Raw genomic sequence first — 24,257 nt, forward strand, 5'->3', positions numbered from 1 at the left:
CCGGGCCGGCTCCGGGCCCGGCCGCGCCCCTTCTGGGGGAAAAAAGACGGGAAAAAAAGAAAGAAAAAGAAAGAAAAAGAAAGAAAAGGCGCAGAAAGCGCGAGCGCGGCGGGGCGGAGCGGGGGAGGGGCTGCCCCGGCCCGGGGGGAGCGGGGGGACCGAGGAGCGCAGCCGAGGAGGCGGCTCCTCCTGGGGTCCCCCGCGGACCCTGCCGGTGGCCCCGGGCGGGATGGGGCGGGCGCCGCTCCGGCTCCGTCCTCCCGGTCGGATCGGGAGTGGGGGGGGATGCGTAGGACCCCCGGGGGGGCAGCTCCGGCTCCCCTGATCTTTCCCAGCGCCGGGAAGAGCACAGCGCTGCGTGTGCGTGAGTGTGCGCACACAAGTGGGCGTGCAGGGCCCGGCGGGTCCCTCTCGTTAAACAAACACAGGCCGGTGCTGATGGGAACCATCGGGGCTGGTCTGTGTTCAAATCACAGCTCGCAGCTCGCGTTTCGCAGTTGGCCCAAAGCGCAGCAGATTAAAAGTGGCTCTGACGGCTTTTTGGGCTGTTCCAGCGGTGGAAAGTACCTACTCGAAGGCAGAATCGTGTGATTTAGCAGCCAGAAGTTGTACAAAAACAACCAGCGCAAGAGCCAAAGCCACAGATTTGGTCTATCCCAGTGCAAAGCACCGCTGCTCGCACAGCTTGGGCTGGACGTTCTCCCTGTCATGACTGGGCCTGGGATGGGACCAGGGATGGGTGGGATGGCCACAGCATGGGCCGCTGGGGCAGTCTGGATAAGGAACGTTTGTCCAGGGAGCAGCGAGCAGCCAAAGGACACGCTGTGCAAACACGGTGAGACGGGAGGAGGTCCAGCTGCGCTGCTGGCTCAGCCCGACAGAGCACGGCGCCAGCACCATGCGATCGCTTCCCATTTCCTTGGGAGCCAGTGGAGCCCTGTGCTCGCCCCCCCAGGTCACGAGTGCTCCAGGGCTCGGGCACCAGTGCTTGTGCCGGTGGGAGCCATGGGAGCGGGGCTGCAGCCCACCACCAGCTCCGGACCCACGGGCACTGCGCAGCCCCTTGGCTCAAACCCGACCCAAGCTGCCTGCCTGGGACCCCTAAGGACCCCTAATGCAAACTGGGACCAGCTGGGCCAGCTCCTCCCTCCCTCCCAGTGACCAATTGCTTCTTTAATTGTGTTAATTCACTTACTCTGCTTCAGCCTTTATATTCCCTGACTGAGAGGAGCATCGGCTTCTGCTGCCCTTTATTTGCTCGTGTGGTCACTGGAGAAATGAGCCCAAGAACTTGCCCTGTCTTGTGCCCTTCTGCTGGGCACTGGGGCTGGGTGAGGAGGCTGTGGACAGAGGAAGGCAGTGTGACTGGCCAGGTCTAGCGCCGGCAGGTAGGGTCCCTCTGCAGCACTGGTGAGTAGGAGGGGAAGGATGGGAACCTGAGCCCCAGGGACCCCACCACCCTGGCACTGTGGGTGCCTGACAGCAGCAGGTCCCTGGCTGCACCATGGGGTGCTTTGTTTGGGCTGTGCTTGACTGAGGCACCCTGCAAATGCACCCAGTGTGGCTGGGTCCTGCTCTGCATCCCTGCAGCACCCCAAAGCAGCTCCTCCTGCCACCCAGACACAGCAAAGCTTGGACGTGAGATCAGTGTGCTGGGGACCGAGCTCTCTCTAGCAAAAGGCAGAGCTCCTGTGAGCCTCCAGGGCCCTGACCCCATGAGCTCACCCTCTTCTGCTCCCTTTCTCCATGTCCTGTTTGTCCCGAGCAGCTGCAGGGACAGACTGCATGCGGCCTCGTGCCCTGCCCCTCCGCCGGCACAGAGCCCCCATTCAGATCCCCCCGGCTCTGCCCGAGGTCACCATTCCTGCATTTTTATTTTTACTTTGCTGCAGATGCCCCCCCCCCCCCGCTCTCTGCATCCCCTTTTGACTCCCACGAGGCTCCCAGAGCAGCCCTCGTGTCACGAGCTGCGTGAGGAGCCCGCCTGTCTGGCCTTGACGGCAGCCCTCGGCGGGGGGACAAGGCACAGCGGCTGCGGCGCTGGTCCCGGGGGTACCCCGGGATGTCGGGGTGGAGGCAGGGTGCCGAGCCCGGCACTGGGGATGGACCCTGGCGCTGGGCTCCCGCTGGGACCTCGTGGCTGCATCCTCATCTGCCTGTGCCCCGCTGAGCTCCCCGGTCCGGGGCGTTCCCGGCTGTCTGGTCCCGATGCAGGGGTCAGGGCTGGCGTCAGCAGCGACCCCGCGCTGGCTCAGGGCCCTCGGCCCGGGTCACGGTGATCCTGCAGCTGGGAAAACATCAGCGGCGGAACCGCGGCGCGGCCCCGGCTGCGCTCGGGCGCTGCCGGATCAAAGCGTGCCGGGGGCCCGCAGGTGACGCGGCAGCGCGGGGCTGGCAGCGATCCCGACGCTGACGGGATTTCACCGAGCTCTGGGTGCAGGCCCCGCAGCCTGGGGACAGCCACAGCCCCGACCACAGGGCAGGGCCCGGTTCTGTGGCTGGCACTGAGCTTGCCCTGGCTGGCACCAGACCGGGGGGGTTTATCTCTGACTGCGGACTTCTCTTTTCCAGGGTCCTCCCCGTCCAGCCCGGGCACTCTCGCTTTCCTTGCCCAGTCCCCAGGTTTTCCCCTGCGGTGTTTGCCAGCCCCGCAGCGATGCCACCAGCACCCGCTGCCCGGTCCCTGGGGAATTCCCAGGCCAGCTGTGGCACCGCAGGGAGCGGATGTGGCTGCTTTCCTTCCCGAAGGCCAATGTACCCATTGCCAGCCCTTGCCAGGTGCTCACGTGAGAAGGGGCTCGAGGCAGTGAGCTCAGGGGACCCGCACTGGGGATGGGGCAGAGCCCCCCCAAGAGCCCCAGCACAGGGTGCAGCGTGGTTTGGGCCATTGCATCACACCAGAGATGCGGAAAGGGCTGTGGGCAGGATCAGGAACTGCCCGCACGTGCCAAGGAGCATGTGGGGCTGGAGCGAGCCCTGACCTGGGGACAGGGGACAGCAGAGTGGGTCCTGACCTGCAGCTGGGGCAGGGGACAGCCTGACTGGGGACAGGCGGTGGCACAGAAAGGGAACATCCTGTAGCTCCCTGCCCTCGCTCCCCTGTGATGGTCCTCTCCTGCACATACGGCTCAGCAGCCCCCAGCCCAGTTCACGCGCAGTTCTCTGCTCACAAAGCACTCCGGGTCCAGCCAGTGCAGTGAGCATTAGATGTGGCTTTGGCTGTTCCTGTGCAAACACGGGAGCATTTGCTCAGGGTCTGTGCTCTTTGAAGGGGTTTTTGGTTCAGTTTAAAAATCTCAGACCCAGAAGGAGGTTTTCTGGTTTTGCTTCCTCTGTGCCGCTGCCTATAAAATTTCATTTCTCCTCATGGAAGAGGCTCTGGTTCCTCAATGCTCATCCCGAATGTCTTAATGCTGTTTTGAAACAGCCCCGCTGAGAGGTGGTGCCATGGACAGGAGCGCTTGAGCAATAGCTGTGTTTCACAAGCGCTTGGTTCAGGGATGTTTCCTCCAGCAGCCAGAGCTTCCCTGGATGCAGCACAAGATCTGCCTGCATCAGCAGCCGTGGGCTTCCTGTGCCTGGTCCTGCCTCCTCCCCAGCGGGAAATGAAAGTCACTTAAATCATTTCTTCACTGCCCAGCTCCATCCCGCAGCCCGTGCGAGGCTCCGGCCGGCCCAGCTCTCCCTGCTGGGGACCCCAAGGGTGCCCCCCTACCCCTGCCTGCCCCCAGCTCCTGCCCTCGTCCCCAGCCCACGAGCTGTGACGTGCCAGGGCCCCACAGGTTTTGCCGCTGGGATGTGACCCTGGTGGGCTGGATGTCTCCTCCTGTGCACGGCTGCCCTGTGCTGGGCACCCTGATGGTTTGGTTGTCCCCAGTGCCCAGCCCTTTCACAGCCTTGCTGGGTGTGGGGGGACTCCAGGGTCTGCCCTTGTGGGGTTAGAGACCGTAACTTGCTTCCTGTAGCCCTTGCTGTGCCCCAGCGCTGCTCTGGTTACACCGGTGCCTTTGGTGGGTCTGTGCTGACAGCAGCAGCTCGAGCCCAGGGCAGACCCGAGCTCTGTGGTGTGGAGTGAGGAGGCCCCAGGGCTGGCGGATGGCTCGGGGGCCGTTCCCAGCCTGTGCTTGGCAAAAGCAGAGCAGGCAGCGAGAGCACAGCCCCGTCAGTGGTGCTGGCAGAGCCAAACCCTGCCCGCAGCGGGGCTGCGCCCCATGGAGAGCTGGGCACCGAGCTGCTGCCTCCCGGATTTCCCCGCCTGCGAGGAGAGGCACTGGGCATGGTGCTGGTGTGCCGTGCTGTGCCGCATCGTGCCGTGCTGTGCCGCATCGTGCTGTGCTGTGCCGCATCGTGCCGCGCTGTGCCGCATCGTGCTGTGCTGTTCCACATCGCGCCGTGCCATAGGCACGGGTGCCAGCAGTGCAGAGGAGCCGGGCGGTGGCTGAGGAGGAAGCTGTGGGGCTCCGGGGCCGTCCCGCACCGGCTGTGGCAGCAGCTCCGACGCCTCCCTCGCCCGCGGTTCCCGTTTTGGCAGCGGTATAAAGGCAGCGCGGGCAGGGAGAGCCGGGCACTGCGGCACCGCGGGGCAGCCGGGATGGGAGCGCAGAGCCTGGCCGTGGCTTGCAGGGCGCTGGCTTTGTGCCTGGCACTCGCCAGGGCCGCCAACCCCGGCTTTGTGGTGAGGATCACCCAGGCGGGCTTGGACTATGGTGGGTTTGGCTGCTCATTTCCCTCCTTGCAGGTGTGCCGGGGCTGAGGCATGGAGCTGTGGGCAGGGTCCTGGGGCAGGACAGGAACCTCGGCCGGAGGTGCCAAAGGCACCTCTGCTCCGTGCTTCCTTGCAGCACCCCCGCTGGGACAGGCGCAGGGCAGAGGGTGCTGCTCTCCCGGCAAGTGCTGGGGCAGCAGAGCCCTGAGCCCTGGAGGAGCGAGCTGCGGAGGTGGGAGCTGCAGGGGGGCTCTGGCAGAGATGGATGGGCCCCGCGCTGGTGTTACTGAGGCAGGCAGAGCCCGGCTCCGCTGGAGCGCTGTTATGGATTGAAATACACTGCACGAGAAACGGCTCATTTACCCGGCAGCGATCCCAGCTGTGCGGGAGCGGGGACGTGACTCCCCTTCCCAGGCGGATGCAGGGATGCGGCTCCCGCTCGTGCTGTGCTGCTCCATCCAGCTGGGGTGTGTGCTCCATCCAGCTTTGCTTGCCCGCGCTGGGCATGGAGCGGCACGGTGCTCCTGCACACCTCACCCGCACCCAGCGAGGACTGGGACCTCTCTCCCCTTCCGGTGCCCGGCCAACACCTTCCTCTGGGGCTTCAGCAGCGCTGCCCATGTGCTCACAGGGCTCGGTGCGCCCAGATAAGCTTTAAAGGTAGCCTGGGAGGTGGAAAGCAGCCAGGGCATCACCTGCATATTTCCTTTAACCCTTTTACACCCTGTGCGTGCTCCCAGCTCCCATGGGAAGTGTGTGGTGGTGATGCTCTCCCTCTGCCCCTGCAGCCCATCAGCATGGGATCACGGTCCTGGAGAAGGAGCTGGCCCAGCTGAAGCTGCCGGACATCTCAGGTGACTTCCGCATCTGGCATGTGGGGAAGGTGCAGTACGAGATCTCCAGGTGAGTTCTGCCAGTGCCTGGAGCAGCAAACTGCACCCCAGCCTCTGCGATGGGCAAGAGGGATGAGGAGGATGGGGAACCTCACAGCTATGAGGAGCATCCTGTCCCCTCCACAGCCCCCTGCGCTGCTGGCCCTGTCCTCTGGGCAGGCAGCGTCTCTCCTGCTTCACCCCTTGTCCAAAGGGGGAAAGGGGAATGAGGGTGATGGGCAGATTTTGAAGCCCGGTGGGTGGAGGTGGCTTTGCCCATGGGAGGAGGAGCTCAGCCCCTGAGGAGATCCAAGCTCTTCACTGCCCCATTGCACCCCTCAGCTCCTGCTGCGTTGGGTTTTGAGCTGCTGTTTGGGTGGCTGCAGGGACCACGTTTCTAAGGGCACCACGTTGTGTTGTGCACCCCTGCCAGGCATCGCTGTGCTGGCAGGACGGGAGCTGGGATGCTGCCGTGTGCCCAGGCATGAGCCCCCCTCTAACGCGACTTGTGCCTGTCACTGGTTTCTGTTTAGGCTGTCCCTGCGCAGCTTCCACCTGCCCTACTCACGGATCTCGCTCGTCCCCGGTGTGGGCCTCCAGGTCTCCATCTCCAATGCCTTTGCCGAGCTGGATGGGAACTGGCGGGTGAAGATGCACTTCATGTGCGTGCCTGGCTCCTCCGCTCCCTGCCCTGGGTCTGGACAGGTTCCTTCTCCTCTCCCTTCTCCTGGTGTTTCGGGCAGCTCTCTCCAGAGTCTGTCCTGCAGCCGCTGTATTCCTGACAAGAGGCAATGGCAGGAGCCCTCAGAGCTGCCCAGGCAGTGGTTATCCTGCTTGCCAAGCGTTTGGGGAGACAACGTGAAGCCATCTCCCCTCTTGTGGCACCTGGGGTGTGAGGGATGGTCCCTCCTACCTGCTTGCACTGGGGGCACATTCCTGAGCACCTGCAGGGACAGGGGGTGGGTAAAGGTTGGTGCCACTTATCCAGGCACAGGCGCTGAGAACTGCCCCTTTCTCATCCCGTCCCTGCAGCCGGGACCACGGTTCCTTTGACCTGAGGCTGGAGAACATCTATATCAAAATCCACCTGAGGCTGGGCAGTGGGGCCTCCGGGAAGCCCACCATCGACACCTCCGCCTGCAGCACCCGCATCTCCAGCATCCACGTGCACTTCTCGGGCAAGTTTGGGTACGTGACAGCGCTGTGGGAACGGGGCTGCCGGGCCCTGGTGCCTGGAGCAGGGTGCTGGAATACCTGCGGTGCCGTGGGGGCTGCCCTGCAGGCTGCCCGCACCAGCCCGCTCTGGCCTCTTGCACTGTCCTCATCCAAATGTGCAGCTGCACGCACTGAAATCTGGCCCGAATTTACCTTGCTGGGCCTGCATGTTTAGGGAAGATTTAGGGCAGTCGCTAGACGTGTGTGCAGGGGGTTTGCAAGCAAGTCTGTTTGCAAATATACACCCTGAGGCAAAGCCAGATGCCAGGTTGCTGTGGGAATGATGTTTCCCAGTGTCCTGCATCATTAGTGTGCCTGTTTCCTGGGCAAGTACTTCTGCAGCAGCCTCTGAGCTGCATAAAGCAGGACTCCTCTCTGGTTTTCTCTGCAGGTGGCTTTACAACCTGTTCCATAAAGCTATTGAGTCCAGGTTCCGGAAGATCTTGGAAAGCAAGGTAGGTGAGGGAAGGAGGGCAGAGCTCCTGGTTTTCAGGTCGTCTTTAGCCTCTGCTTGTAGCTGATGTGTAAGAGGGACCAGAGCACATGCAGGGCTGTGACTGGAGCCAGAGCCCCCAGGCATGCTACCCATCTGGTGAGAACCAGAGGGACGGGCACCGCTAACTCCATGCCTGGCAGTGTTCAAGGCCAGGCTGGACAGGGCCTTGGGCGGTATGGTTTAGTGTGAGGCGTTGCTGCCCGTGGCAGGGGGTTGGAACTGGGTGATCTTAAGGTTCTTTCCAACCCAAACCCTTCTCTGATTCTAACTGCAGCCCCCGCAGCATCGTGTGCCTGGGGCTGGATCCAAAACCTGCAGCTGCTGCCAAAGCCGGAGTAATTGGCTCCTAATTAACAAAGACTTTTCTTTCCATGTGGTCAGTTAATTGGATCTTATGCCTTGGCCAAGCCCAGTGCAGCAGAGGAAACCTGGTCAGAGCTGTCCTTTAAACGCCTGCACTCTGCTTTGGGGGGCACTGGGGGGAAATTCTCATTCTGGACTTCAGACGCTTCCCATCTTGTTTTAATGGGGAGGCCCCAGAACCAGTGCACAAACCTACATGCGGGAGTCCTGCAACAAGACAAGGAACAAGCTGTTAGCTGTAATTACTACAAGGCTGACTGGCACGAGCTACAGCCTCCCTGGATGCGACCCTTGCTCAGGAAGGAAGCAGTTGGAGAACAGGCAAATCCCACTCCCACAGCAGATCCCATCCTGCCTGGGCGCTATTCCTGATGCCACGCATTGGCATTCCCAAGGCCCCCGGGAGCTGCAGCAGCAGATGGGCTGGCAAAAGGAGCAAAGCCAGAGCTCAAAGGCCCTTTCTGCTGTTTTGCCTCATGGAAGAAGGGCTTTGGGTCTCCAAAGGAGCTCTGTGCTCCCGGCCAGCGATGGGGTGTTTCTGGCACAGACAGAGGAATATCGTCTGGGCACTGAAAAGCAGCAACATGTCAGTAATGCCATGCTTGGGGCTCCGTCCCTCCTCTTCCTCCCCGGTGCCCCGCAGCCAGTGGCTGCATTGCTGTCAGCGGGGTCACTGCTCCTCCGGAGCTCCGCATCCCTCCGCTGCTGCGGGCTGCATGCCCGGTCAGGCAGACGCTGGGCTGTTTGTGCCATTACGTGGAAGTGCTGGAAGAGACCTTGTGCAGATTATCTCCTGCTGCAGGACTGTGCCCTGCAGTGAGTTTCCTGGGCTAGTGTTTAGCCTGCAATTAAATCCCGCTGCAATGATGAGGCTTCAGCTGTGGATGAGAGCGGCAGAGGGATCTGCTCTCTGTCCTGGCTGCAGGAGCTCAGGACAGGGCTGCTTCGTCAGTGCCATCAGTGCCCCTGCCCCTGCGGGGGGGTCAGCTCTTCAGCTGCTCCGCTTCAGCCAAGTCTTGGCTGCTCAGCACAGTCCATTCCAGCATGGGCCATAGGAAGAGTGTGAGGGCACGGGGGAGACTCCTTTTGAGGGCCCCATGGAGCTGGGCTGTGTGTGTGGAGCTTGCTGCAAGCAGCTGTTTGCAGGTACAGACCCTGCCTGTGCCATGGACACTGCATTAACGTGCTGCCTGCCGAACAGAGACGCACCACCGAGTGCTCTTTATTAATGAGCTTTTGCAAGGGATGAAGCCAGCCCTGGGCAGCGCAGCGGAGCTGCGGCTCTGCCTGGGCTGTGCTCCCGGCCCCTGCCCAGCTTCGCCCTCTCCCTCCCGCAGGTCTGCGAGAGCGTGGCCAAGTCTGTGCGCAGCGAGCTCCAGCCTTACGCCCAGACCCTGCCAGGTACCGGGGCTCTGGGGGCAGCTCATGGCATGTCCCGGCCATGAGGACAGGGTTTTACCCTTGTCCACTGCTGGGGATGCAGCTGCCGTACCCGGGGGACCCAGAGCATCCCTCAGTGCAGCAGCGGCTGAGAATGCCAGGAGGGAAACGGGAGGTTTTGGTTTGAATAGAAGCAAGCACACATGAAGCTGCGTGTTTTACAGTCACAGCCAAGATTGATGCCATGGCTGGGATCGATTACTCCTTGGTGGCACCTCCAACTGCTACTGCACAGTCGCTGGACGTGGACCTGAAGGTGAGAGGCTGCCCTGGGAGAGCCAATGCCTTCACACAAGCAGTGGGGACCAGGTTTAGGCACCTCCTGTTTGTTTGCCAGCGCCAGTCCCACCACCCCCTGCTCTCTGCTTCACCAGGGTGAATTCTTCTCCCTGGCTCACCGCTCCGCCGTCCCCTTCCCTCCGCTGGCGCTGGCCTTGCCCCCGGACCACGACCGCATGGTTTACTTTGGAGCCTCCAGCTACTTCTTCAACACAGCCAGCTTCGCCTACCACGCAGCCGGGGCGCTGGTCTTCGAGATCACCAACTCCGTGGTGAGCAGCACAGTGGGACGGGGCTGTCCCTGCCGGGGGCCATGGGCGCTGAGCCCACCGTGGGCTCGGCTGTGCCACATTGCCCTGGCACGACTGTTCTCCTGCCACAGATCCCAAAGGGCGTTGAGTTCCACTTGAACACCTCCACCTTCTCAGCCTTCATTCCCCAGGTGAGTGCCCGGCCCTGCCTCCCCACAGCTCCTGTGTTTTGCTCCATGCAAAGTGGTCTCCCCCAGGGATGGGGCTTTGTGCTGCTGTCCCTACCCTCTCCCTGCCCCTCTGCAGCTGGAGGAGATGTACCCGCACATGGAGATGAAGGTCAGGCTGTCCGCCCCTTCCGCCCCATTCCTGACCATTGGACCGGATGGGCTCTCACTCAAGCCTGTGGTGGATATCCAGACTTACGCCATCCTTCCCAACTCCACCCTGGCTCCTCTCTTCCTCCTCAGCCTGGTGAGCTGTGGCTGAGGCCCTGCTGGGGCAGCTCAGGGTGCATCCGCAGCTTTAGCTGCTGCTGTGTGCCCATGAGCCCTGCCCTGCACCTCAGTGGGACAAAGATTTGGGCTGTGCAGCATCCCCCTGCTGTGCTCAGCAGTGCTGAGCCACTGCTGCGAGCTCCTGCCGGGGAGGTGCCAGGTGCTGCCTGACACCAGCCCGGTCCTGGTGTAATGGGGATGTCCCCAGCAGAAGAGACCCGAGCTGACACAAGCCAGGTTTAGTGCTATGGGAAAGGCACCCTGGATGGGCAGCATCCTGCTGCCTTTTGGCTGCTCAGAGCCATCCCTGGGTGCCTGGTGTGGGGGGAGCACTGCCAGAGCTCCGCTCTCTCCCCAGACAGGCAACGTGTCCGCGGTCATCGACGTGAAATCTGGCCACATAGTTGGGAGCCTGAAGGTGGGCAGGTACGGAGGGGGAGCAGCCGGGGGGGCCTGGGGGTGCTTCTGGGCTCCGGGGGACAGAGGTGAGGTGGGGAGATCCCGGAATGTGGACCTGGTGTGGAGGGGATGGGCTGGGGCTGGAGGGAGCAGGATCCATGTGCAATCAATGGGTAGGGAGTGCCCCCTCCATTGGGACACTGCCACAGCACCACTGCTGTCCCTGTGCAGGTTGAAGCTCTCTCTGAAGCGTTCGGATGTGGGCACTTTCCAGGTAAACCATCCCTGACCATGGGCAGAGCCCCAGCATGGAGGTGAGAGCCTGCTGGGGGCAAGGAGAGGGCTCATTCCCCTCTGCCCCCCAACACTGGGAGCTGGGGTGCACCCAGGGTGCAGAGCCAGATGCTGTTGCCTCCTTCACCCCTACACTTCCTACCCCGCCAGCATGGCCAAAGCCACTGGTCTCTGGCAAAGCGTGTGCCCATCCCAGCTCCTCGTCTCCTTTCCTTTCCCTGATTACCCTCCCGTGCCATCACCTGCTCTCCCGCAGCCTAAAGCTCTTCTCCTTCCCCTCTCCCTGCTCCCCAGGTACGAATGCTGCAGTCCATCATGAACGTCCTGGCTTCCAACATCCTGCTCCCACGTCTTAACGGTGAGAACCTGCTGCGGGCAGGCACGTTGCTCATCCAAGCAGGTCCAGCACCTCAGTTAAATCCCCATTGCCAAGCCCGATCCATGGGTAAAGCCCACAACAAGTGCCTGGGCTGCGGGCAGCGGTGTCACGAGCCTCTTGATGCTGTGATGTGCGCCCAGCAGTGAACGCAATGGAAGACAGGAGCACGATGCACATCCTAATACTTTCCAGCCCCTCTGCCCCGCTTGCTGCTTCTCGTGACTCCCCAGCAACTCAGGCCAGAGCGGGGCTGGTGTCCAGGCCTGGCACAATGGCACAGTGTCCCCCAGGCTGGATATGGAGCTTGGGGGGAATTTCCTCTGCCTGTTGCCCTGGGAGCAACATGGGTGAAGAAAGGGTTGGGGGGGGGCAGCCGCCCGCTTTGCACAGCCCGTGCTCCCTCTTGCTCCCATTCCCATCCCAGCATGGCCACGTGCGTTGTGTTTTCCAGAGAGGTTAGCGCAGGGCTTCCCTCTGCCGCTGCCGGACAGGATCCAGCTCTCCAACATCCTCGTGAGGTTTCACCAGGTGAGTGAGGGGAGCACTTGGGGTGCAGAGCCTGTCCCCCCCCACGCCCCCCCATGGTGGGCAGCATCATTCTCCTGTTCTTAAACCCAGGGTCTGCATTACCCATGACACTTGTTACGGCACACACAGCTCTGCAGCAGTGTCAGCCCCGAGCCCCGTGCGGCTGGGATGCCGTGTGTGAGCATCCACTGCACACATCTGCCTGCGTGGGTCAGGCAGCGCCTGCCAGATGTGGTGGAAGGAGCCCTGCGGGGTCCTGGGGTGAAGCCCCTGTTGTGGGGGGCCTTGGGGAACCCCAGAGCGGTGCCGCGATGGGGGTGCTGAGTGGCCCTATCGCAAGGCATGGCTGTGAAACGTCTCCAGCGCCCTTCCAGGGCTAGAATTAGGCTGCGGGCTGTCAGAACCACGCTCCCCCCGCGCTGGGGCTGTGCTGCGGAACACAAGTGCCGGGGCCCGTCACAGCCTCGTGCTTTTATTCCTTCCCTCCCAGAATTTCCTGCTGCTGGGAGCAGACGTCCAGTACCAGCCCCAGGGACGGAGATAGAGCCGCGAGAAGGACCTCGAGCACCAGCCCTGCTCCCTTCACCTCTTCCCTCCCCGTGGGCCCTGCTGCTGGGGCTGAAGACACCAGCTCATGGCCTGGACCGGGCAGCAGCACCCGGGGCCGAACCCCGCATCCCCCCGCAGGGTCCCTGGTCCCGTCCCACCGCTGGCCCCATCCCACCCCGTCCTTCCCCCCGGGCGGCAATAAAGGCGGCTGTGCTGGAGCGGTGTCTGTCGGGGCTGGTACCCCCCGTTCCGGCTCCTTGCAGCGCCGCGGCCGTGGAGAAGCCCTAAAGCAGTCGTTCACACCGTTATTAACAAACACCGCCGTTAACACCGTTATTAACAAACAAACACCGTTATTAACAACGGTATTTGCACCGTCACTTCACGTTTCCGCAGCGGGGCGGAACCGCGGCAGCGCGGAACGCAGCGCCGGGGCCAGGGACGGGGGTGGGACCGCTTATGGCGGCCCGCGACCGGTCCGTCCCGCTACAGGCGCCGCCGCCCCGGCACGGCCATGCTGCCCTGGCGCCGGGCGCTGCGGGCCGCGGGGCTCCTCCGCTCGGCCGGAGCCGCTGCCCAGCGCGGGGCCGCTCGCCCGGAGCGCTGCGGGCCGGGACAGCGGCGCGGGGCCGCGCTGCCCGCGGGGCCCGACCTGCGGCACTTCCTGAGGGGAGCCGCCGAGGGGGAGCGGCCGCCGGAGCCGCCGCCGCTGGAGCCGGGCCCTGCCCCCGGCACCGGGAGAGGTCTGTGCGGCTGCGGGGCCGCCGCTCCCCCGGCGGTGTTGCGGGGCCCGCCGAGGCTGCGGCAGGGGCCGGTGGTGCCCGGAGCGAGGAGTCCGTGCGGCGTGCGCGGGGCAGCGAGCGGGTGCTGCGGGGGCCTGCAGGGGGTGGGCGAGCCCGGCTCGCCGGTGGCTCCCCGCTGTGAAGCTGGGCCGGGGACCCGGCTGCTCTGCAGCCTCGGTGCGGGGCTGGGGCAGCGCCTCCCGGCTGTGGTGCTTTGGGAAGGGCTGCTCCTGCCCTGGGCGTGGTGTCCCAGCAGCGAGGTAGCTGCTGCTGCCCTGCCGGCCGCGGCCCGACCCGTCCTGTGGCGGTGCCGTGCTCTGGGGCGCTCGCATTTCCCAGCCTCAGCTTTGCCCCTGGTTTATCCTTGCGGTGCGGGCCGCAGGTGAAGGCAGCCTCGGTGCCGCCCTCAGTGGTGGGGCTGAAGGTGCCTGCCTGCAGGGAAGGTGGCAGGAGCAGGCTGTAGTGGGAGCTGAGGCAGGCTCCAGCGTCACAGCGCCTGTGTTGCAGTGTACCTGGAGACGTACGGCTGCCAGATGAACGTCAATGACACGGAGATCGCCTGGGCCATCCTGCAGAAGAGCGGCTACACCAGGACAAAGCAGCTGGATGAGGTGAGGCCCGTTGGCAGCGCGCTGCTGCCGTACCTGCCAGTCCCAGCCTTCGTCTGGAGCAGAGCCCTGGGGGGTGTTGGGATCTTTGTAGCTGAACTTCTGCAGAGTGAAGGAAACATTTAATAAGTGTGCTGAAAGCTGTGGGCTGGCTTTTTGCTTTGAACTGCTGGGCTCGCTCTCAGTTGGAGAGGGATTGGACACAGTGGGATGCTCCTGACTCATCTTTGAGGCAGCTTCTCTCATGAAGTAGAAGACTCTGCTGGTCTCCTGGTAGTTTCTTGCACCTTTTTTGTTGAAACCACCACACACTTGGGCAGATCCTTGCCACTGCTTTAAGTGATTTTTCTGCTCTGCCGCCTCAGGTTACCCTGCAGGGGGTAGCAGTTAGCATCTGGCTGTTACAGATTCTTCTCCCTCTTTTGTCATTCACTCCAGGCAGATGTGATTCTCCTGGTCACCTGCTCCATCAGGTAAGGAAGCTTCTGTGACTGCTGCTTTGGGACAGTGGTTGAGGAACTGCCATTTGAAAACCAAGTTGATGAATGTGTTACGCGAGAGGAGGAGGATGCAGATGGGAAACTACCTGGGTAGCTGAGGGTAGAGCTGACTTACGCTGGGATGTGTAATGTGAATTGTGCCAAGAACTGCTTTTCTGTGTAGTGGGAAGAAGTTCTTCAGTGTTGTGAGCCCTATGAACAGGCCATGGGCAGGTGCAGACCTGCACAGTTTGGTGCTTTAATGATCATTATTTTTAAATGCTGTTCTGTCTTCTCTGCAAGCGACTGCCTCTGGCGCAGGGTCTGTACCTCAGAAACAGGGGAACCCATTTAGGGGCAGTTTGGGGTGTGAATTCTAGGGAACTTTGCTTGTCTTTTCTGAATGCAGAAGGTGCACCGTGCTCGCTGTTGCCTGCAGTGTGGCTCGTGTTGGCTGGCTCAGCCAGGCTTTTTCTCCACAAGAGCTTTGTCCCTGAGCTGTTTCTGCAGTGCAGGTGCTGCTGAGCGAGAAAAACCATGGTAGATAAGAGAATCAAGACATAATCCACACAGCACAGATGACACTGCCATGTGGTGGATGGTTCCCTGGGTTTAGCTGAATTCTCCTCTCAAAGCACTTGGGCTGCTTCAGGCCGGGGGGCTGTTAAAGTGCAGCGGTTGGAATAACGGCTGTTTTCCTGGCTCCCAGGGAGAAGGCAGAGCAGGCCATCTGGAACCGCCTGCGGCACCTCAGAGCGCTGAAGGCCCGGCGGCAGCAGCAGGCTGGCTCCCCCCTGCGCATCGGCATCCTGGGTACCTGTGCAGCAGTGAGCAGCACACAGTGTGTGCCCTGGCCCCTCGTGGTGCCACTGCCCCTTGTGCTATGTTTCCTCCTCCCCTCTGGCAGCACCAAGCCTTTGCTGTGGGGTGAAAGTAGCCAGCAAAGGGGTGCAGGAGTGTGATGGAGGGTGGGCACTTCCTCACAAGAACCCTTCTCCTTTGCTGGCAGGATGCATGGCTGAGAGGCTTAAGGAGGAGATTCTGCACAGAGAGAAGCTGGTGGACATTGTGGCAGGCCCTGATGCATACCGTGACCTCCCCCGTCTGCTGGCTGTGGCAGAGTCTGGCCAACAAGCTGCCAATGTCCTGCTGTCACTAGATGAGACCTATGCAGACATTCTGCCTGTCCAGACTAGCGCAGGTGGCACGACAGCGTTTGTGTAGGTACCTCTTTTTCCTGTGTGTGTTTCTGTGGCTCTGGCTCAGAAATGCTGCTGTGCGGAACAGACACGTCAGTGGCAGCAGCTGCCCAGGAGATGTAATGCCTGGTTGCACTCGCCCCCAGCAGCCCAGAAGCGTGAGCCTACCAGACTGAGTGTTTGCTGCTGCTTCACTGTGTGACTGAGCCCTGGAGAGGCTGCCCGTGCTCTGCCTGGCTGTGGGCTGCTCATGCTCTCCTTGGGGAGTGTTGGTTGTCTAAGCCTGGCACTGCACCGAGTGGTTTCTGTCCCACTGCTGTCTGTACTTTTCTGACACCCACACTTCTCTCTCCTTCTCCCTTCTGTCATGTCCTGTCACACATTCTGCTATTTAATTCTTCTAATCCTCCATGAGTTGTAACTTCTGTTGGCTTCATTTCCATTTGTTTAGTTTTGATAATAAGACTCTTAAACTTGAGATCAGATTCTGCTCAGCGTGGCCAAAGAGACAGAGGGACGGTATCACCCTCTGTAGGAGCAGGATGCAGAGGGATCTCTTATCCCTGCCAGGCTGTGGTGCAAGTCTGTGCCTCAGCACTTAATTTCCAAGTTTCTTGGAAACGTGCAGGAAGAATGAGGAGGTGTTGGCTGAGGGTGAGCAGAAGCCAGAGCTGGCTGGAGCAGTGTGTGAGAGCTGTGTCCAGAGCTGGTGCTGCATGTGCTGCACGCTGAGGGCATTGATAAAGGCAGTGGTTGATGAAGCAGGGCTGGATGCACTGGGGATGACTCTTCTGGAGCGATGGTGGAATGACTGTACTTGCTCTTGGCAGGTCTATCATGCGGGGCTGTGACAACATGTGCAGTTACTGCATCGTGCCCTTCACCCGTGGCCGGGAAAGAAGCCGCCCCATTGCGTCCATCCTGCAGGAAGTGAGGATGCTCTCGGATCAGGTGTGTCAGAGCCTCCCCCCCTCCTGTCCCAAGCCATGGGACAAGGGCTGGTTCTCAGTGAAGGTGTTTTCAGTGGTACCTTTGATGAATGCACCACCTTTATCTGCAGAGATGAGGTTACCATAGGGTTCCACCAGCAGCTTTTTGATTCCTCTTGTAATACTCTGAGCCAGACAGGGAAGGGAGGGCTTCCTTTGGAGGCTGCTCCTGGAAGTAAGAATAGAACCATGCCTGCTTGCAGTGTAGCCATCCTGACCGGGTTATGGTGGTTTCTCTCTGTTTATTGTTGTAGGGGGTGAAGGAAGTGACCCTCCTGGGTCAGAACGTCAACAGCTTCCGAGACATGTCTGAGGTGCAGTTTCAGTCGGCGGCAGCCCCAGGCCTCAGCCGCGGCTTTAGCACAGTCTACAGAGCCAAGAAAGGAGGTTTGCGTTTCGCACATCTCCTGGACCAGGTGTCCAGGATTGATCCAGAAATGAGGATCCGTTTCACCTCCCCACACCCCAAGGACTTCCCTGATGAGGCAAGTGTAAAATGAACACCTGGGCTGCTGTGGGCAGGTTCTGAACTGCTACATGCGGGCTGTGCTTCTTTCCCAAAGGGAATGCTGAACCCCAGAATGGGAACAGCAGCTCCTGGGAGGGGGAATGTCTGTGCTAAAGCTGTCAGGTTTGCAGTCTGCTGGCTTTCCCCTTGGCATCCTGGTAGAGTTGAGCTCTCTGCGATGTTGCCTCCTTGTTGCTCATTGCAGGTCCTGCAGCTTATCCAGGAGCGACACAACATCTGCAAACAGCTTCACCTCCCAGCCCAGAGCGGAAGCACACGAGTCCTGGAGGCCATGCGACGGGGGTGAGTCCTGTGCCCTGCCCTCTGATTCTGGCTGCTGGTTTCTCCTCACCAGTCATGGGTTTCTGATGGGCGAATCCATGTGTTCTTCATTGCAGATACACAAGAGAAGCATATTTGGAGCTTGTACACCACGTGCGTGACTCCATTCCAGGTATGTGTTCCCTTTGGCTGGTCTGAGTTCAGCACAGCTCTATCTTACTGTCTTTCCTTGAGCAGATCCTTCCTCTCTTTGAGGAGGTGTAAAGCTGTGTGTCTGTTACAGGGGTGAGCTTAAGCAGTGATTTCATCGCCGGCTTCTGTGGAGAGACAGAAGAAGATCACCAGCAGACCGTGTCTTTGCTGCAGGACGTCCGCTACAATGTGGGCTTCCTGTTTGCCTACAGCATGAGAGAGGTGAGTGCAGGACCTGATGGAGCAGACTTGTTACCTCTGGGCATCTCACCCAGCTCCTGGGTCCTGTTTCCCACCATAAGACATTGTCCTGCGGAGACGTGGCTGTGGGTATGTTCTTATTTGTCAATGAGAAATTGTGCTGATGGAGCTGGGCTGGAGCCCAGCAACAGAGGCTCTGTCAGTTGAGTCTGGAGAGAAGTGGTGACTTTTCAGAAGGCATTTCTGTGGGAAGAGTGGGTAGTTGACAGGTCTCCATCAGAATCCTCTCCAAAGTGTGCGATGCTGATGGGCTAGAGGGCAGGAGGTTGAGAAATGTAAGGAATATGCATCGGCTTTCATCACATGGGACTAGAAGCAGCAGAATTTGTTGTCTGTCCTTGTGGACAAACAGCTCCTAAGCTGCAGATCTGCTCCACACAGCCACTGATGCTCAGTGCCCTACATCAAACCTTCTGCCAAAAAGGTGCTGCAGAAAGAACTTGAGGAACTGAGACGTTGCTGGTGTTTAGCACCTGAAAACATTCCTTGAGGCTGTAAATGCAAACTGTCACGTGTGGAGAGTTGTTGACGGAGGAGCAGCCGAGCTGGCTGGGGCAGACCAGGTTCTGGTCTCCGCTTGCTGAGGCCAGTCTTGCTCTGTCTCTTCACAGAAGACCCGGGCGTTTCACCGCCTGCAGGACGATGTGCCCGCAGAGGTAAAGCAGCGGCGGCTGCAGGAGCTCATCACTGTGTTTCGGGAGGAGGCTGCAAGGGCCAACGAGGCCATGGTGGGCCAGTGTCAGCTGGTGCTGGTGGAGGGGGTGAGTGTGCCTGGAATGGAGTCCTCTTTGCCCCCCTCTTAGGCTGTACACAGCAATCATCACTTCTGCCCTCCCTTCTTGCTTTCCCCGCACAATCCTAGGACTCCAAAACTGTGTCTTCACCCTTAAGCTTCACACAGCCTGTCTTTTCTGGAGTCCTGAGCTGAGCACAGGCGGTGGGATAGGTTAGAGACATGTCTCTGGCCAAGTACTGAATTAGGGCAGGCTTTGGAACACTGGCTTTGGTGTATGGGTGTCAGCACAGCAGCTCAGCCAAAGGACTTGCTAACATGGCAAGCTTAACAGTGTGCAACGGGGATTTTAATGCTGGCAATAGTGCTCCATGAATTCCTGAGGTAGTAGAACCCAGCAGTGAATCAGAGCTGCTGCCAGGCAGGTAATGTTCCCTGTCCTCCTTTCAGCCCAGCAAGCGCTCTGCCTTGGAGCTGTGTGGCAGGAACGACGGCAACATCAAGGTGATCTTCCCCGATGCTGAGGTGGAGGATGCTGCCGGGTGCCAGGCTCCGGCCAGGGCCCAGCCAGGGGACTACGTGCTGGTGAAGGTGACCTGACTGCGGTGCTTCATTCCTCTTTTCCTTGCTGTTCTCCAGAGCAGCTGCTGCCAGGAGAGCCTTAAATTGGAACAGATCCTCCTCACTTTCTGCTCTTGTGCTGTTCCTTTCAGGTAACCTCCGCCAGCTCCCAGACCCTGAGGGGAGTTCCACTCCGCCGCACAACCCTCTCCCGCTCTGCAGCTTGTCACTGAGCTCTCCCTGCTGCTGCTGGACAGAAGCAGCACGTTTCTCCAGGAGCAAACGAGGAGGTTTGGGCAGGAGGTGGGGTAGGATCAGGGACATGTATGTATATCGGATATGTTGTGTGTGAAATAATAATAAATATATATATTTCTGGTTTGGCAACACTCTGCCCTTCATTGATCTGTCCAAGTTTGTAGGCGAAAGGGGTGGCAGCTGTGTGTGAGCTGCCCAACCCAGTACTTCGTAATGCTGTATTTTCCCTTGCTCTGAGGCTTTGCCTGCCCTTGCAGTGCTGTAGGGCTGGCCTCTGGCTTTGGTCACCTCCTCTCATGCAGCCCAGGCTGAGTGCCCTGCAGCACTGCTTTCAGCTCACTTCCCTGTGCAGCCAGGTCCCTGGCCCTCAGAAAGGCTGACACGGACCTTTCCCTGCTCTAACCTCCTCCCCACAGGCACCTCTTCCAGTGGGAAGCGTGGCTGCAGGGTGCCCTCCATGAGGCCAGCTCCAGTGGTTTTACAGTCATTACTCTAAGAGCAAGAGCCTAATGAGGAGGAGAGCTGGGTTTTGATGGGGAAGTGACCACGCTCACTGCGCCGGCTCCCCGAGGAGCCACAGTGCTCAACATTTACCTCGCCTCTTGGTTTTTAATGGCTTTAGGGCTGAGGGCTGCGGTTTTATGGCAGTGGAGCCTCTGTTAGGACGTGCTTACGGTGACCTTGGCGGCTGGGTCAGTTCTTTGGTGCTGCCTGGAAGCAGGAATGTGATTTTTCTCAGGGGCTACAGATGGGATGTGTCACTTGCCAGAAGATTTGCTCCCCAAATCCGGCTGCTGGGAGGCTGAACATGGGCCTCATACCTGTTCCTGTGTGTTTCTTTTGCCAGCCTGAACAGGGAGAGCCCAGAGCTCCATGGGGCTTTACCTCCCCCACGCCGGTTTGGGCCTGTGCACTCTACTGTTGGGAGCTGAAGGGCTGTGGTATTTTGGCAAACCTCTGCAATGGGAGGGGGTTGGTTCTGCTGGGAATGCTGTGGTACAGCAGCTGGGGTCCAGAGCAGAGTACTGGTTAGTGTGAACATGGGTTGTACCTGCTCTGTAGAGAAACACAGATCCAGGAACCAGCACCCAGGCTTGACAGGACTATCTGAGCTGTGTTACCAGTAACGAGGCTTCCCAGGTTTTTATTATCCAGCCTTAATTTCAACCAGTTCCATAACCATCCTCATGAGCTGCATCCTGTAACGCAGCTCAGTCCTCACCAAGTGCTCAGAACAAGTTCTGGTGTGTTCCTGAGGGCTCCCAGGAGGCAGCAGCCCTGTTACAATCTGAAAGCTGCTCTTGTCCTTCTGGAGAAGAGCTGGAGGCAGCCCCTGCCAGGCTCTGCTTGCTCCTGGGCACAGCAGGAGCCGTTCCTCAGAGGAAACCACGATGGGCTGGATGCTGGGTGGGATTTTGTTTCAGGGATGACTCAGGAGTCCTCGGGTCCAGCCCTCCATCCTAGACCCCTCCTCTCTGCAGCCCAGCGTTCTGTGTGCTCAGCCTCCCTGTGTCCACTCGCTTGGGATGGAAACTGTGAGAAATAACACCACGGGACCAGAAGTCAGGGGTAAAAAAAGCAGATCAGAACAAAGGAGGTATTTATGGGCACGGGTTTGGGGTTATCTGCTCGTTCTGCTCTTTAGATGCATCTGGTTCCAAGTTCATGTTCTCCTACTGATTTGTGCACTGGGCATGGGCTGTGGCACTGCCAGGGAGGCCCCCGAGCCTGGTTGCTGCTGTAGCTGTCAGTAAAGGTTGGGGACATGGCTCCGGCCCAGCATCACCAGTACATGGTGATAAAAGCCTTAGAGCTGCTGGGAATGGGTCTGTGCTGTCCTGGGTGCCCCCAGCTGGGCTCTGCAGCCCCTGCCCTGGAACATCTGCCTCTCATTTGGGTTAATGGGGTCTCTGATTGAAGCAGAGGCTCATTCCAAACACAGCCTCTGCAAAGCGGCCCCGGGGACCCCTTCCCCTTCACACCTCTCGGTTCCACAGCTCCTGATTCGCAGCGGGACGGGGCCAGGTTTGGGGGTAAGTGTCTGACAGGGGTGGGTGCTCACAGCAGCTCACGCCGCCGGCAGGGGCAGTGCCAGCGCTCAGCCCCCTCCCACAAGGCACGCTGCTCCCTGCAGCCTGTGCCGCTGCTGCCAAGCGTCAGGAGTTCTGTGGCTCCCTGTCTGCTGGGGGGGGGGTTCCATCGGCATCCTGCAGGCTCCGCCAGGCCTTCTGGGGGCGAGCAGAGCCCTGCCCAGCGGCTCCCCCTGCCCCGGTCCCTCTGAGAACGCACGAACGCTTCTGTGCCTCCTCCAGCCACCCCTGCCCGGTCCCAGCTGTGGGCAAACCCCTCAGCAGGCTCCCGGCGGTTGGGTTTGCCCAGCACGGACCCGAGGTGCGGGGATGACGTTTGCTCACGGGCCCTCGCTGCACCCCGAGGCATCGCCTGACCCCGGGGTTTCACAGCACAACCTGCACGTGGTCCCCTGCTCGCAGCGTGCGCTGGGGCATCGCCACGGGCACGCAAACAGCTTCACGTGGCAGGAAGGCCTCTGTCAGGGAGAACAGGAGCCGGTTTGTTCGCTGGAGCCCATCGCTGCCCTGCAGAGCAAACCTGTTTGTCCCCACGCCTCGGCTGGGCTCACGGCGGCAGCGGGCGCTCTTAGCCGTGTTCCTCTGCTCACCGCAGCAGTCACCAGCCTGGAGGCAGCCTCAGCGTAGATCCCATCATTGGCTGCTCTACCCCTGCCCAGCTTTGTGCCCGTCTCCAGGGCTCTGAGCAGCTCCGTCCCCGTGCCCAGGGGATGTCACTCGGGCAGAGAGGCTTCTGCTCTTGCCAGCCCTTTCCCCCGGCCTCCTCCTCCTGCACAGCCTCTGCTGTGGGCTGGGGTCCATGGGGGTCTCCTTAGGTGGGTTTTCATCACCATTGCTGAAGGTGTTTGCATGAAGCTTTGGGATTTAATGCATCATAGAGAACGTTTTAACAGGGTTTCCATTTCTAAGCTCATTTATACCTCGAGTTCATTCCTTTCTGGAACGGGCTGTGGTGGGGCTCCAGCAGGAAGGGAACGGCTGCTCCTAAAGGCTCCTTCAGACACTGAACTCCTCTGTGCTGGCAACTCGAGGTGCTCCCCATCGCAGCACCGGGCAGTGCCCGGGTCCCAGTGCCCTCCCACCAGCCCCAAGCTGCTCCACAGCCCACCCAGCACCAGGATCAGCATTTCCATCCAGGCAACAGCCCGGAGTGCTGCTGGCTGTGCCTGGAATTCCGATGGGATGTGAACGGCACCCCCAGCTCTCCAGGGCTTTGTGAATGCAGAGTGGATCTCACACGTCTGTCACAGCAACTGCTGCTCTGGGGCCCGTGCCTTTCCCTCCTCCCTTGCGAGCAATTTGCTCCTGTACTGACAGCCAGCTATTGACTTCTTGTTCTCCTGGAGATGAGCTGTCCTGTCTCATCAGCTTTAAATTAGCTTTATCTTTAGCCTTTGCTATTAATAAGCTCTCACCATGGTGTCATTACTTGATATCTGTTTTCCGATGCTTTTCATTAATGGCTCCGTATCTTCCAGATATTTTTATTCAAGTCTTTTTCCCTGCTGCCTGAGTTATTCCAGAGTCACCCAGGGCTCAGTGAGGGGAGGGTGGCCAGTGCCGAGAGCTGAGGTGGCACTGGGGCGTCCCTGCTCCCCTCTAATCCCAGCCTGAGCTCTGCCACCCCGGTGCTCCCGCGAGCCCATGGAGTAATTCTAATGCCTCCATGAGGCCGAGGTGGGGCAGTCCATGGGGACAGCGGGGTCGGGCTGGGAAAAACAGGGGATGATTGTCTGAGAGTCCCTTTTCACAGGAGCCCCATGGGGCAGACGGGCGGTGATGGGCGCAGGTCACTCCTGGCGGGGCCTGACTGAACACAGGGGGACAGGTTTTCCCAATGAAAACCATCAGCCATTGGAATAACCTCCCCAGGGAAGTGCTGGATTCCCCGGTGTTGGACACTGTTCAGGTTCGGCTGGACAGGGCGCTGGGACATTCTCACCCCTCTTAGCAGAACTTTCCCTAGGAAACTGGAAGTGAACGGGAATGATTCCCCATTATTTCAAGGGCCATGCCTGGGGTTTCTGTTCCTGCTGGAGGCACCTTCCGGGCAGTCAGGGAGCTGGCTTCGGGCATTGTCTCACTGTATCTTCACCCTTGGTGTTGAAAACACCCAAATCTCCTCCATCTCCTTCCTAAGACCAGGAAAATGCATCCCTGGGCTTCATTCCAGGAGTCGATCACAGGGGGCAGGGCAGGGGTGGGACGTGGGGGGAGAGGATTGATGCAACCCCAAACCTTGCTTCTTGTGTCAGGGAGGCGAAAGGTGCCCGGTTCCTGGTGCTCACCACAGCCCCGCGGCAAGGAGCAGCCGGACCAGAGACCACCTTTGGTCACCTCAGCCCCGCTGCAGGGGTTTGAGCCTGGGCAAGCGGCTCCATCCCCTCTGGGTGATTCCGGCTGCTTTTATTTTTGCTTTTAACAGCATCTTTTCGTTATGCAGTTGCAGGAAGTCTCGGGAAGGCCGGGGGGAGCTTTGAGGCTGTCAGACCCGAGCGGGTGTTTCACAGAACATTTCCCTTCGAGACAGGGACCGTGCTGACGTTTGAGGTAAAGATTCTGCTCAGGATTTCCTCATTTAACTCCATCTTTAAAAGCTGCTGATGGGAAAGCCAACACACCCCCCCCACCAACCCCCCCCCCGTGCTCAGCAGAGAGCCCAGCACAGACCTGCTGGGAGCAGTGGTACCCTACTGGGGCCAGCATCCGCAGTGCCCGGCTGCAAGCAGTGGGCTCTCATCCATCTCCCAGGGCTCTTCGCTCCCCTGTTGGGTGGGAGATGCTCAGAGCTGGGCCGGGTGCTCTTGTACAACAAAGCGCCTTACGAAAGAGGCACCAGAGCCCACTGAAAGCCGAGGCTGTTGTTTGCCTTCAGGGCTTTGGTTTTGCATGGACAGGGGCCAAAGCAAACCCCCACCTGCTGGCCCAGGCCTCACGTTTCACCACTGTGTGTTCAGAAGTTGTTTTCGTGGTGGGCATTTGACCCCTTCAGCCTCCTGACCACGGGGAAATGGTGAAAAGCTTTTGATTTCAAAACAATAAAACCCT

The 24,257-nt window shown here is 60.2% G+C and overlaps 2 protein-coding genes across 3 annotated transcripts; both read left to right on the forward strand.

Annotated features, from left to right (window-relative positions):
- The first annotated feature begins 4,261 nt into the window (after positions 1 to 4,261).
- On the forward strand, positions 4,262 to 12,556 carry LOC136020440 (bactericidal permeability-increasing protein-like). 2 transcript variants are annotated; one of them, XM_065691530.1, is made up of 15 exons: positions 4,262 to 4,706; positions 5,494 to 5,608; positions 6,111 to 6,272; positions 6,610 to 6,765; positions 7,184 to 7,247; positions 8,989 to 9,052; positions 9,256 to 9,347; positions 9,466 to 9,642; positions 9,753 to 9,812; positions 9,928 to 10,095; positions 10,477 to 10,544; positions 10,749 to 10,791; positions 11,106 to 11,169; positions 11,642 to 11,718; positions 12,209 to 12,556. In XM_065691530.1, the coding sequence occupies exons 1-15, from the start codon at positions 4,277 to 4,279 to the stop codon at positions 12,260 to 12,262; spliced, it is 1,794 nt and encodes a 597-aa protein (XP_065547602.1). In that variant the 5' UTR covers positions 4,262 to 4,276; the 3' UTR covers positions 12,263 to 12,556. The 2 variants fall into 2 exon arrangements, with proteins under 2 accessions (XP_065547602.1, XP_065547603.1); XM_065691531.1 differs by having other exon boundaries at positions 6,111 to 6,239.
- A 210-nt stretch (positions 12,557 to 12,766) lies between these two features.
- CDK5RAP1 (CDK5 regulatory subunit associated protein 1) lies at positions 12,767 to 19,248 on the forward strand. Its single transcript, XM_065691533.1, has 13 exons — positions 12,767 to 13,010; positions 13,557 to 13,660; positions 14,096 to 14,130; positions 14,846 to 14,949; positions 15,146 to 15,356; positions 16,166 to 16,286; positions 16,579 to 16,809; positions 17,038 to 17,135; positions 17,231 to 17,286; positions 17,398 to 17,528; positions 18,179 to 18,328; positions 18,751 to 18,891; positions 19,014 to 19,248. The coding sequence occupies exons 1-13, from the start codon at positions 12,782 to 12,784 to the stop codon at positions 19,092 to 19,094; spliced, it is 1,692 nt and encodes a 563-aa protein (XP_065547605.1). The 5' UTR covers positions 12,767 to 12,781; the 3' UTR covers positions 19,095 to 19,248.
- Positions 19,249 to 24,257: the final 5,009 nt, after the last annotated feature.

This window comes from Lathamus discolor, chromosome 11 (assembly GCF_037157495.1).
Source record: "Lathamus discolor isolate bLatDis1 chromosome 11, bLatDis1.hap1, whole genome shotgun sequence".
Classification (NCBI taxonomy): domain Eukaryota; kingdom Metazoa; phylum Chordata; class Aves; order Psittaciformes; family Psittacidae; genus Lathamus; species Lathamus discolor.